The sequence below is a fragment of the Pristis pectinata genome, chromosome 8 (genome assembly GCF_009764475.1).
Source record: "Pristis pectinata isolate sPriPec2 chromosome 8, sPriPec2.1.pri, whole genome shotgun sequence".
NCBI classification, from domain to species: Eukaryota; Metazoa; Chordata; class Chondrichthyes; order Rhinopristiformes; family Pristidae; genus Pristis; species Pristis pectinata.
Genome location: NC_067412.1, coordinates 90795909 through 90810389, shown reverse-complemented (window position 1 = coordinate 90810389; position 14481 = coordinate 90795909). Strand labels below are relative to the sequence as shown.

At 41.3% G+C, this 14481-nt stretch overlaps 1 protein-coding gene across 1 annotated transcript in view; it reads right to left on the bottom strand.

Moving 5' to 3' along the window:
- Positions 1 to 5890, bottom strand: part of LOC127573569 (transcription factor Dp-1-like) — a 48812-nt gene extending 42922 nt beyond the window's left edge. The window contains 2 exon segments of the mRNA XM_052021922.1: positions 3902 to 3993; positions 5412 to 5890. Of these exon segments, the coding sequence (XP_051877882.1) occupies positions 3902 to 3913 (12 nt within the window). The 5' untranslated portion in view covers positions 3914 to 3993; positions 5412 to 5890.
- Between the last annotated feature and the right edge of the window lie 8591 nt (positions 5891 to 14481).

Below are 14481 nucleotides of genomic sequence, written 5' to 3'. Positions count from 1 at the left end.
TAAAGTCTTAAATCTTCTGCATTACTTGCTCATGTTTTGTTGCATCACTAAAGTGATATTATCCTTAATATCTGATAATTACAATGGCTATTCCCTTCCCCTTTACCAGGTCCATCTTTCCTATAGACCTCATAACCAGAAATATGGATAATCTTGCAGACACCTCAGTAATGGCTAGGGTCACACTTTATATTTATATAGGTAACTAATTTTATTTAGTATACACCATACATTTATGTGATGAGCAATTATCTCCACACTCTAATCTGTCCTTCTGTGCTGGTAAATATATTCTTGGTTTTATTACCATATGTCCTTTACTTGTGGTATCTAAAGCATTTATCCTTGATCTATTCTCATTTTATTTATTTTATAATTATTAATACTATGTTTTACTCTCCATGTCCTCCTAGAATTTACTATTTTTAAAGACTTGGTGACCATCTGATTTTACCTTTCCATCAAGATCTTGGTTCTATCCCAACTGAAACCAAAGGCTGATGAATTCCCTGGACTGCCCAGCCCCCTTCTTTAAAAATGGCTAGGGTTGATGGTGAAGAGATAGCAGATGCTTTGGTTATGGTATTTCAAAGTTCCCTAGACTTGAGGAAAGTCTCAGCAGAAGACCACAAATATAGCATTTTTATTCAAAAGAGGGAGAAAGTATGGAACTTGTATACTTGGATTTTTAAAAAGCTTCTTATAAGATAACACATTAAAGGTTGCCGTGTAAGATAGGAGTTCATGCCACTTGGGGGGTGGGGGGAGGGGTCATATACAGCTGAATTGAGGATTAATTAATTGACAAAAAGTTGGGTTAAGTGAATAATTTTCAGGTTGACAAGCAGTAAATTGAGAGATCAGAGCTGGGTCTCAAAGGAACCAAATGTATTACATCCAAGCTTGCACATGGAACACAGGTAGACAGCAAGTTGTGAGAAGGACAGAGTCCATTAAAGGGCAGAGACTGCTTCAGTGTATGGGTGAAAAGATAGCAGTGGAGTTACAGCAAGGAAGCACGAGAAAACATACAGTTATCTATTATGGTAGAAAGAACAGAACAGTAGACATGAATGGCCTTGTACAAGAAACACCAAGCCAGCATGCTGGAGTGCAATTACAGTAAGTAATTAGAAAAGCAAATTATTTGTGGACTTTTGCTACAAGAAGATGGGTTGCAAAAACAGGTACGTCACCAAAGACCCTTGCAAATTTTTTTTAAACAGATGTACGGTGGAGAGCATTCTAACTAGTTGCATCACCACCTGGTATGGAGGCTTCAGTGTGCAGGATCAAAAGAGGCTGCAGAGGGTTGTAGATTCAGCCAGCTTCATCATGAGCACAACCCCCCCCTGCCATCGAGGATGTCTTCAAGAGGCAGCGCCTCAAGAAGGCAGCATCCATCATTAAGGACCCTCACCATCCAGGTTATTGCCATCAGGGTGGAGGTACAGGAGCCCGAAGACCCACACTCAATGTCTGAGGAACAGTTTCTTCCCTTCCACCATCAGATTTCTAAACAGTCCATGAACACTACCTCATTGTTCCTCTTTTGCACTATTCATTTTGTAACTTATAGTAATATTTATGTCTTGCACTGTACTGCTGCTACAAAACAACAAATTTCATGATATATGTCAGTGATAATAAACCCGATTCTGAAGTCCTGTCAAGGCTCCACAGGGCTCTGGTAAGGTCACACATGGAATATGGCATAAACTTTTGGTTTTCCATTTTAGGATGTGTACACTTCCTTAAAAGTCTTGACACTACTACAGATATGCTTCACGAGTTTGATTCCTTGGAATGGAGGGCTTGTCATGAGAAAAGGTTGAGAAGATCAAGCTGATGCTTCCTGGAGTTTAGATAGATGATGGCATTGAAACATAAGATTCCAAAGCAGTTTAACAGGGTAGATGCTGTGAGGATTTCATTTCCAGCTGGAGGTACGTGGAAATAAAGTGCATAGTTTCGGCTAAGTGCTCACCTAGTTAAGACCAAAATGAAAAAAGGTTCGTGAATCTTCAGAAATCTCCAGTCCCAGAGACCAGTGGATATTGAGTCACAGGATATATTCAAGACTGAGATATATTGCTTCTTAGACTATGAGAGAAATCAAATCTTATGGGAACAGACAGGAAAGAGGAGTTGAGGCCAACTTTCAGATCAGCCATCATCTTATTGAACAGCAGAGGGGTTATCAGGCTATTCCTGCTCCATTTACTGCCTGTCTAAATGGTACAGCTATCCTCTGATCCAGTGATGATGACAATGCCTTCTTCTGAAACCACTCCTTCAGCTACATGTTTACCTCCTTAATTTGTTACCTCCATACCATTTTGCTTGTGGTTCAAGTAATAATCCAAGGAGGATTTCTTGCCTTTTCTTCCTATGTTGTGGACCACACTGAATGGATGCTTTCCAGTGTGCATTATCCTTGAGCCATTTGAACATTTCCCTCACTTTTGCACCAGGTAGAGAACTGACCACAGATCCCTCAATCCTGTTTACAATGGATGCTGTCTGACCCCTAGTATCAGAGTATCACACAAGACAAATTATGATTTCCTTCTTCTTAACCCTCTGGACTCTTGCAGTCTGGCTGTTCATTTGTCAGTTTTATCCACATCAACTCAGTTCTGAAGCTGCACTGCCCTGAGGTATGAACCAAAACTTCCAGGTACTCATCTCTCTCACTTGTGTGTGGCAGTATATCCAACTCAGATTCCAATTCATTGGTCAAGAACTGGGTATTCAAGATGGAGGGGGTCAGAAATTTACTTACTTAATTTGTCCACAAACAGCTACTGGATAATAAAATGGCAGGTATTTCCTTCTTTGAAGAATATCACACAGCTTCTCTACATAGAATGGTAATAAATTAAACTATTTCCCATTGAAATTTAGTACACTAAACCACTGAAGTATTGAGATTTATAACAATAATGAAGGAAATAGTTTACTGTGCAACAACATGGAACTCAGTCCCCACTATGTTTTCTTAAAGGGTGGCGCAGTGGTTAGATTACTGGGCTGGTAATCCAGAGGCCCGAGTTCAAATCCCAACATGGGAGCTTGTGGAATTATAAATTCAGTTAATAATTAGTACTGATAACCACAAAAATAACTGGATTGTCTAAAACCCATCTGGTTCACTTCTATCTTTTGGGGATGAATTCTGCTGTCCTTACCCAATTTGGCTTGTACATAATGCCAGATCTACCAATGCAGCAGACTCTTAAATGTTCTCAAATGGCCTAGTAAGATACTCAGTTCAGGGGCAACTATGAACAGGTAATAAAATGCTGGCCTGTCCATGATGCCCAAATCACAAAAGAATAAGCAAAAAGAAAAGATGAAAAATCATGAAGCACACAATACAGCTACAATGTTTGTAAGAGAGCAGGAAGTACTGATTGGGCCACATCAAACTAGAATTTTTAAAAAGCTGGGAATACAGAAGGAAAGAATAAAGAGAAATAAAAGTTGCAACATATTTTAATAGAACAGTACAAAAACCCAAGTCAGATGCCAAGGATGCAAATGTGGGAACATCATCCTGACAAAACATTGATATTCAAGTATCCTCAGTATTTTTGGTTTTAATTTCAAAATTCTAGCATCTGCAGTTTACTTTATTTTTCAAACATTAACTGGTAATTCATTTAATCAACTATTTATACACCTTGGCCATCATATTTGCCCATAAACGTCACGTCACTTCAAAAGTACTTGGACACAAAGTTGTGGGGACTTGCACCAGAGGCTCTACAAAAAATGCAGTTAAGACTTCTACTCCATGAGTAAATGTCAAAGATATCTTCAGACCAAAATCAAAGTATCTGCTGATTTTAAAGAAGTCTACAAATCAAGCTACATATGCAGCAGAAATAATACTTACATCTTTGGCCATACTGATGATTCTTTTATTGCTGAATTTTGGATACTTCTGTTGCCAAAGCTATAACAAGCACGATTCCACCTAAACAGCACCTAAATATATTGATAGAATTAACTACATTTTGAAGTGAAGTTCTTGTACATACAGGTTCTATAATGGATCAGAAAGGCAGTTATTATGTTCTCATTCATCTCAACATTTCAAAGATTAAACTTGCTTATTTGGTTTATCATGCATAAAGTGCACCCCAAAAAACTGTAATTTTCCTCACCTATAGATTGCTAGCGTTTAGTTAATATTATAAGCACTAACACCAGTCACTGGGAAACTTAAACTTGACACATTGTACTAAGAAAAACTTATTTTGGAATTTAATGCAAAAGATTACTGGGGCCTAGTACTCCAGAAGCAATTGGGTAAACTGCAAAACGTAACCAACCGATCTGAAGTTCCCATTAGTCTATATCCTGTACTTAAATCTTCCGGTTGTGAAAGAAATAACATTGATCAAAATAAAATTAATAAAAAGACTCGGGAATACATTAAGACAAAATACTAAAAACTGGCTTCCAGCAGACCACTCAGCAATAAGGCCTGCCAGGCCTCATGGCCTACCCACCAATTACATGAATATGAAATGCAAATACTGTCACATTTAATAAACGCACGGTTCTTTCCTGCTAAAGGTGAGGGGATTTCCACACATTACATCCATCGCGTTCTAATCGAGTAAAGAATAAAAAGCTTTAAATATTACACTTTTTACTTTGCAGGCATGCTCGAGGTAAACCTCAACCTCTTTTGAGAGCTTCTATCTTCAATATATTCATTGCAATAGAAGTTATTTAATTTTTTTAAAAAGCTGCATGTTTCCAATAAAGTTCGAACGATTTTTGAAAAGTTTTAGAAAAAATAACCTGCAATTGTTTTTTTCCCTTCTTTTCCTTCACTAGTACCCCCCTTCCCACCTCAGTCCCCGCCCGCAGATGCCGTTCATACCTACTGTAGCATTGCACTTGGAGGCATTTCAAAGTTAAAAAGCAGATCTAAATTCAAGCATTCAAATAATTGTTTGCAACAGCAAGCACCCCCCCCCCCACCCCCTCCCCCAGTCACCGGGGGATCCCTCCGGCCAAGCAATGGATCTCCCAACCAAGTCTCAAATCTGCAGCCTAGGCCTGAAGCCAGGGGCTCTCCTACTGTAAACAACCCAGTCCAACTGTACAGATCAGCAGATGGGATCCAACACCGACACTGAACAATTGGAGACTGCAAAAGGCCAGGGAGCTTCTTGAAATAAGACACAATTCTGGACCCAGAACACCCCCCTCCCCACACCATAATTCATGACTGAAAGGAAATACAACAGACAAAAAAGACTCCAGTCATTGTCACTCCTCTTTTCCACGGATCCTGAAGGTAAAACTAGATCGGAAACTTAGAAATGGTTAGTCCAAGCCTAGATTAAGCCGATCACAATTGCTTTAACAGCGAGGTAAAGCGATGATACCTTCTCATACATAAATCTGTCGGCTCCACGGGCGGCGTATGTTCAATGTTTTTTTTCCGGGGGGGAACGATGGGTGGGAATTAAAAAAAAAGAAATAAATTAAAAAAATAAATAGAAGAGCAATTAACAAGTAGAGTAAGACGGCGGGGAAGGGGGTGAGGGGAATGAAGTTAACCGCCGCGGCTCCACACACACATCAGGGGAGTGAATTTAAAAACAACTCGGCCCAATTACACTGTCATTATGGTGGGGCGGGGGCAGCCTGTTTGTCAGTTCTCGGTGGTGCTGGTACAGAGAAGGGAGCTGGGGGTGTCCGGATCTCCGTGTGTTTGTATTGCTGGCGGCTGGCATGAAGTGGCCGGCCGGCCTTCCTCTTCCCCCCCCACCCCACCTCCCGTTCCCGCTCGGCTCCCAGCCGCAGCGGCGCACCAGTCAAAATGAAGCCGCTCACGACCGCCCGCGACTGTTTTCATCCTCAACCGATCTTGGCGGTGTCCGACTCCCGCCTCTCTCCCATTGGCTCCCCGCTTGGCGCCGCCCAGGAAGCCTCCCCATTGGCTCCCCGCGGACGGCTGCTTTCTCTCCATTCGCCTTCGTCAAATTCTCGCAATCCCAACTGTGCCAATCCGAATCAAGATTATAAAACCCGTCGGCTGTGGACTGGGATGGATGCATCCATTGGCTAATTTATGCAGAACACGCGGTTTCCATTGGCCGTCAAGGTGGCGAAAGGGGAAGATGGTTGGACATTTCTCATTGGCGGACAGCGGATCAACCGCCTCCTATTTGAATGTAGTAGGGACGTCACCAGTGTGCGCTGGTCAGCGTCCCCTGTGTGAAAGCCGGAATTCGGCATAAAGTTAACATAAAGTGATAAAGAAGCAATCAAAGTTCAATACTTACTTTTTTCAGGTACATTCATGTGGTACAATTAGTTTATGTGAAACAGGCAAGCTGTTCCCAGCAGTCGGCATGCGGAGGTTCTGTATTGAAGCTGTGCTGGAAGTGGTCAAGGCCTGCACCCTTGCATCGTAAACACTGAGGGGTTGAAACAACACTTGCATTTATATACCGTCCTTAGGATACCTTAGGACGCCTTCTAGTGTTGTAGCAGCCAGACAAGCTTCCCCAAGCAAAAGTGACAATGGCTTGATTATCTCTCTGAATGGTTTTGTTTTGAAGACAAGTTATAGCTAGGGCACCATGATCACCATGATTTGCACAACCTTGAGAGGAGTGATTAGTGTAATATCTTATCCTAAATATGTTATTTAGAACAAGGCATTTGCTAAGAATGTGAAGGGGGATTTCCAAGTGATAAATGAGGTTGGGGGAAATTGTTACAGGGAACAGGGAAATGACAGAGGAGTCACAGGTATTTAACATCATTTTATATGATAACGGATACAACACTCATCCCATTAATGCTCCATGGGCTACATAACACTCTAAGTCAATTTGCCTTTATGTTAAAGAAAAAAAATGTTTTTTTTGCAAACTTTGATAGATTCGTTTATGTAAGTGGGAACTACTTGGGTCATTGTGGGTGGATCCTGTGGCTTTTTTGTGTATTGCAGTCTTGCAGTTGCCATCTATGCAGCTATTGGGCAATTTGAAGCAATTTCAACTTTTGATATTGCAACCATGGCCAAATATGACAGGAAGTGTTGTGTGAACATGCTTGATTAATGTATATGAGGTCAATGTAACTTCCTAATTGAAGATTTTGCTACTTGAATGTTTAAATTTTATTTCTGCAGAGTCTATTTAATATATGATTTTGTTTTCATTTAATTGCAGACTATAGTGTATTCATGGAGTGCATAAAAATAAGATAGGAGAGGAACCTACTGCCATTAAAATATAGAACAAAATAGTACATTTTCATATAGTTCCAGTAAATCTGATTAGCATAAAATTCATGTTATGGAATGGCTTCCAGAACCAAACTATTAAACAAGTCAGGGACTCTTTGAACTGAATAATGCCAGTGAGAAGTTAAGTAATTAGTGTTAGGTAAACGAATGAGGTTAAAGGCTGATATGTGACCTGACCAGATGGCCTGGACCTTAGAATCGCAAGGTGGTTACTGAGATGGTGAATGCATTTATTGTAATTTTCCAAAAATCCTTGTATTTCTAGAAATTGTACCGTAGGATAGGAATACTGCCAATGTGGTATTCCTAATTTAAAAAAAGAGGAAGGAAAAATATGAGTAACTGGAGGTTAATATGCCCAAAATCTATTACTGGAAAAATATTAGGATCAATTATTAAGAAAGTAATGGCAGCATATTTGGAAAAGTCACAATCTAATTAAGCAGAATCAGCATAGCTTTGTACAGGAGTAATTGTATCTGGCAAATGTTTGAGAGTTATTTGAGGAAACCTTGTTGAAGGGATAAACCATAAGATATTAGGAGCAGATTTAGGCCGATCAGTCTGTTCCTCCATTCAATCATGGCTGATTTTTTTTTCTCAAACCCCTTTCTCCTGCCTGCTCCCTGTAACCCTTAGCTCCCTTAACAATCAAGAACCTGTCAATCTCTGCCTTAAATATACCCAGTGACTTGGCCTCCACAGCCCTCTGTGGCAATGAATTTCACAGATTAAGAATTTCTTCCTCATAATTTTAAAGGGGTGTCCCTTTATTCTGCGGCTGTGCCCTCGGATCCTAGACTCTCCTACTAATAGAAACATCCCCTCCATATCCACTCTATCCAGGTCTTTCATTATCCAGTAGGTTTCAATGAGATCCCACCTCCCCCCCGTCATCCTTCTGAACTCCATCAAGTACAGGCTCAGAGCCATCAAACACTCTTTGTGCATTAACCCTTTGCAACTCTGATTTCTGAATTCTCTCCTCATTTAGAAAATAGTCTACACCTTTATTCTTCCTACTAAAGTGCATAACCCCACACTTCCCTACGCTGTATTCCATCTGCCACTTCTTTGCCCACTCTCCACGGAAACTAGTATTTGCATTTTCAGAAGGCATTTGACAAGGTGCCTCACAAAAGATTAAGTCACAAGATAAGAACCCATGGTATTGGAGGTAACATATGGGCATGGATTGGTTAATAAGCAGGAAACAGTGAGTAAAGGGGGTTATTTTCATATTGGTATCTTGTGACCATTGGGGTTCCACAGTGTTCAGTGCTGAGACCTCAACTGTTTATAATGCATATTAACTTGGAGAAATCAAGCATTCAATAAAAGTACTGAAGTCTTCCTGCAATTGAGGCTGCATTTAGGGGACTCTGAACAGTTTTGGCCCCCCTATTTAAGAGAGAATATTATTTCATAAGAGGCAGTTCACAGAAGGTTCACTGGGATGATCCCCTGCAGGGAGGGAGTCTCCTGGGAGGAAAGATTAAACAGGTTAGAACTCTACTAATTGGAGTTTAAAAGAATGAGAGATGATCTTATTGAAAACATCTAGGATTCTGAGGGATAGACAGTGTAACTACCGAGAGGATATTTTCTCCCACAGAAGATTCCGGGACCAGAGGGCCTAGTCTCAGAGTAAGTTTATGGGGAGGGGAGGGGGGTTGCCATTTAAGACAGATGAAAAAGAATTTATTCTCTGAGGGTTATGAGGCTTTGTAACTACTTGCCACAGAGAGCTGTGGGGCGGAGTTCTTGTGTATATTGCAAGACTGAGATAAAGATATTTCAGATCTGTAAGGGAATGAAGGATAATGGGGATAGGGCAGGAGAATGAATTTGAGGAATGTTGGATCAGGCAGGCTCAAGAGGCTGAGTGGCTTAATCCTGTTCCTGCTTATGTTTCATATGGTTGAATAGCTCTTTGGGTTTGTTGCATAAGTGCAACACTAAGTATCTTTCTGAGCCATACCAGTTAGGGAGGGTTCTGGTTCATTGGCTGGTTTAACTTATGCTATCCTATCAGGGCCCAAGGAGGGAGTCTTTATAGTTGGCCTTTACCTCAACCAAAAAAAAATTATGTCACTCAGAGGATTGATAAGATGTGTTGCTGCCAAGACCAACAAAAAAGGCCAACTCAATAATGACCAAAGAGATGTACCAGATCCATTACATTTTTGAGTTTTAGTCTGGCCATGATACATCTGCTGCTTTTCATTCTAATTTCTGCATCTTCAAACTGATCAAAAATTCCAAGTCTGAAGTACAGGCAAAATTTATCACTGAAATGGTTGATTTTTGACCTGCCACACCCAGCAGCTTTATATTACAGAAGCCTTCTGTCCAGCTTTTCTAGCCGTACCAATATTTCTCCACCTGCTATTCATCATAAGAAAAAACTTTTCATGAATATATTATGCAATGAAGTAATAATTTTTCCAAAAAAATGATTGCAACCCAAAATGGCAGGAAGGAGAAGATGGAGACATAGAAGAAAGAAATAGAAAAGATGACAGGAATATAAAGAGAGTGGAATAGACTTCAAGAAGAGATAAGGCGATGGCAAAAAAAAGACAGATGTTGGGTAAAAAAGGAAAGGGAATAGGAAAATGGGATGAGAAACAGAGGACTGCAGATGCTGGAATCTAGATGAAAAACACTATGATGCTGGAGGAAAGCAGGACAGGCAGCATCCGTGGAGAAAAGCAGGCATTCATTGTTTCGGGTCAGGACCCTTCTTCAGGACTGAAGATAGGAAAAGGGGAAGCCCAATATATGGGAGGGAAAAGCAGAGCAATGATAGGTGGACAAAAGAGGGGAGGTGGTGTGGGCACAAGGTTGTGATAGGTAGATGCAGGTAAGAGATAGTGATAGGCAGGAGGAGGGGAGAGCAGATCCACTGGGAGATGGGTCAAAGTAGAGGAAAAAAGGGAGTAGAAAAATGAGAGAGAGGCTAGGAAAGGAAAGAAAAGAAGAGGCATAGTTGGGCGGTGGTGGGGGTGGGGGTGGTTTGAGGGGATTACTTAAAGTGGGAGAATTCAATATTCATGCTGTTAGGCTGCAAGGTTCCAAGATGGAAAATGAGGTGCTGTTTCTCCAGTTTGTGCTTGGAATTCTCCTGGCAGTGGAGGAGGCCAAGGACTGACATGTCTGTGATAGTGTAGGAGGGGTAGCTGAAGTGAGTGGGAATGGGGAGATGCAGTTCACGGTTATGGACAGAGCGCAGATGTTCTGCGAAACGGTCACCTAGTCTGTGTTTGGCCTCGACAATGTAGAGCAGACCACACCAGGAGCACCGAATGTAGTCGATGAAAATGGATATTTGATTTTGGCTATTGAGGAAGTTTTATTGTTTTGTATGTGACCCATTTTTTGATTTTAATATGCAAATATGAAACCTTGGTTAATGTTTTTCCAACACGTTGATTGAATTTCCATCAACCTTGTAAACTCAAGGGAATACAAACAAATGAAAATAAGAAAAAACTGCAGTTTCTGGAAATCTAAAACAAAAACAGAAAATGCTGGAAATACTCAGCAGGTCAGGCCACATCTGTGAGATGAGTAACAGAGTCAATGAAGGGTCTCTGACCTGCTGAGTATTTCCAGCATTTTCTATTTTTATTTTAGGAATACAAAGTTTATGTAAGTGGTCCTTAATAGTTTAACCCTTTGATCCCTGATACTTTTTCCAGTGAATCTGCAGTGTGCTTACTCCAAGTATAAACTATCTAATCCGAGGATTGGTATCCTATACTGAAAAAAAAGCAATCTTCAGCTGCGGCTAGCCTCAATAGATAATAGCCTAGCTCCACTTGAAGATCTTAAATGAATCAATCAGGTTTATTATCACTGACATATGTTGTGAAATTTGTGGTTTTGTGGCAGCAGTACAGTGCAAGACATAAAAATTACCATGTTACAAAAATAAAGAAATAGTGCAAAAGAGGAATAATAAGGTAGTGCTCATGGCTTCATGAACTGTTCATAAATCTGATGGCAAAGGGGAAGAAGCTGTTCCTGAAATGTTAAGTGTGGGTCTTCAGGCTCCTGTACCTCCTCCCCAATGGTAGTAACATGAAGAGGGCATGTCCCAGATGGTGAGGGTCCTTAATGATGGATGCTGTCTCCTTGAGGCACTGCCTCTTGAAGATGTCCTCAATGGCGGGATGGGTTGTGCCCGTGATGGAGCTGGCTGAGTCTACAACCCTCTGCAGTCTCTTGCGATCCTGCACATTGGAGCCTCCATACCAGGTGGTGATGCAACCAGTTGAATGCTCTCCACTGTACCTCTGTAGAAATTTGCAAGAGTCTTTGGTGACATACCAAATCTCCTCAAACTCCTAAAGAAGTAGCGCCACTGGTATGCCTTCTTCATGATTGCATCAATGTGTGGGGCCCAGGACAGATCCTCTGAGATGTTGACGCCCAGGAACTTGAAGCTGCTCACCCTTTCCACTGCTGACCCCTCAATGAATACTGATGTGTGTTCTCCCGACCTCCCCTTCCTGAAGTCCACAATCAATTCCTTGGTCTTGTTGATGTTGAGTGTGAGGTTGTTGTTGCCACACAAGCTGATCTATCTCACTCCTGTACACCTCCACATCGCCATCTGAGATTCTGCCAACAACAATGGTGTCATTGCCGAATTTATAGATGGCATTTGAGCTGTGCCTAGCCACACAGTCATGAGTGTAGAGAGAGTAGAGCAGTGGGCTAAGCACGCATCTTTGAGGTGCGCCTGTGTTGATTGTCAGTGAGGAGGAGATGTTACTGCCGATCCGCACTGACTGTGGTCTCTCAAAAAGAAAATCGAGGATCCAGTTGCAGAGGGAGGTACAGAGGTCCAGATTTTGAAGCTTGTTGATTAGTATTGAGGGGATGATGGTGTTGAATGCTGAGCTGTAATCGATAAACAGTAGTCTAACATATGTTTTGCTGTTGTCTAGGTGCTCCAAAGCAGAGTGGAAAGTCTGTGAGATTGTGTCCGCTGTAGACCTGTTGTGATGGTAGGCACGTTGCAGTGGGTGCAGGTCCTTGCTCATGCAGGAGTTAATTCTAACCATGACCAACCTCTCAAAGCACTTCATCACAGTAGTTGTGAGTGATGCCAGGCGATAGTCATTGAGGCAGCTCACCCTGCTCTTCTTGGGCACTGCTATGATTGATCCCAAATTTTCTTTGGAACTGTTTCATGCCCACTATCCTGAGGTTACTTATGTGTTACATAAAATGAAATGTATTAAAGGCTTTTGAATTTCACACTATTATGTCTACTGCTCTTTATTCAAATTGGGAAAACTTGCTCTAAGATTATTGATGTTTCATTAAAACCTCCATCGTAACTCTCCTTAGTCTTATCTCTGGAATACAAGTTTAGGACATTCAAATCCTTCAACCAATAATCCTTCTAATGACGATCTCCAACTCCATTCAATTGTATCTTTTTATCCTTTAAGACAAAGGAAGGGAAAAGACCTTTTAGTGTTGCCCTGTTAAGAGAAAACATTCTTAAGAAAAGCTCCTCCACAGTCATTCAGCTTAATTTAGATGCTCCATTTCTACTCTTTAGGTGCTAAATGCTTCATCAATAGTGTTTTTACTTCTAGATCTGATTGCTGTCTCCTAGCTGGCTTACTTTTTAAAAAAAAATCAAAAATTCTTGTGGTGTCCTATCTCACACAAAGCTCTGTTTGGCTGTCACCCTGTGTTTGCAAATCTACATTGGATCCCAGTAAAGCATCATCTCAAAGTTCTCTGGCATTTTTTCAAGTCCTCTCTGGCCTTGCCACTCCCTATTTATAGATTTGCCTCCACAAAATAGCAGAGCAAACAAAACCCAGCCCAACAAAACTGGCACATCAGCTAACTATCTATCATCGGTAAGTGAAGGATGATCTCATTGGAGCTGTAATCAAGTGGGTCTCTTCAATAAACTGCTCACTAATACTCAGTTTGGTTTCTGTTGGACCACTTGGTTTTGACGTCATGGGAACAAACAGAGACAAATGAGGAAAATTCCAGAGGTGATATAACAGCATTTGATATGAAAGCTGCATTAGGCCAAGTGTGGTATCCAGAAGCCTTGGTAAAATGAAAGTCAGTGGAAATCAAATAGAGAAATTTCCACTTGCTAGAATCAAACCTAGCACAAAAGATGATTATATTTACTGGAAATCCATCAACACATCCCATGCAGCAATTCCTTGGAACAGTGTCTTACAACCCTATTTGGTTGAAAAACATGATGCTGGAGGAACTCAGCAGGCCAGGCAGGAGCCATGGAGATAAGCAGGCAGTCAACATTTCAGGTCAGGACCCTTCTTCAGGACTGAAGATAGGAAAAGGGGAAGCCTGGTATATAGGAGGGAAAAGCGGAGCGGTGATAGGTGAACAAAAGAGGGGAGGTGGGGTGGGCACAAGGTGGTGACAGGTAGATGCAGGTAAGATGTCCAACTTCTTTTCTATCTCTTACCTGCATCCACCTATCACCACCTTGTGCCCACCCCACCTCCCCTCTTTTGTCCACCTATCACTGCTCTGCTTTTCCCTCCTATATATTGGGCTTCCCATTTTCCTATCTTCAGTCCTGAAGAAGGGTCCTGACCCAAAACATTGACCATCTGCTTTTCTCCATAGATGCTGCCTGTCCTGCTGAGTTCCTCCAGCATCATAAGTGTTTTTCATCTAGATTCCAACATCTGCAGTCCTTTGTTTCTCAAACCTTATTTGGTTGTTTCATCAACAAGCTTTGCTCTATCTTATGGACGAAGGGGGAATGTTCACATGATACTTTGCACAATGTTCCAATTCATTTTGCAGATATTCAGATAAGGAAGCAGTCGGTGCTTGTGTGCAGCAAGATCTGGATGACATTTAAGGCATGGGCTAGTAAGTGGCAAAAACATCCGTGTCACATATCGAGCAATGATAATCCCCGACAGGAGAGTTTAACTACATCCATTTATCATTCAACACTACTACTTCCAATTTTTTCAGACAATCAACATCTTGAGTGTTCACCATTGTCTAGAAACTTAACTAGATTAGCCATACAAATTCCCCCACCCCACAATAATGCTGCTCAACCCACTGAGTTCCTCCAGCAGTTTATTTTTAGCTATATAAACTAGCTTCATGAGCTGGTTAGAAACTGGATATGCTTTGATGAATTACTCTTGTTC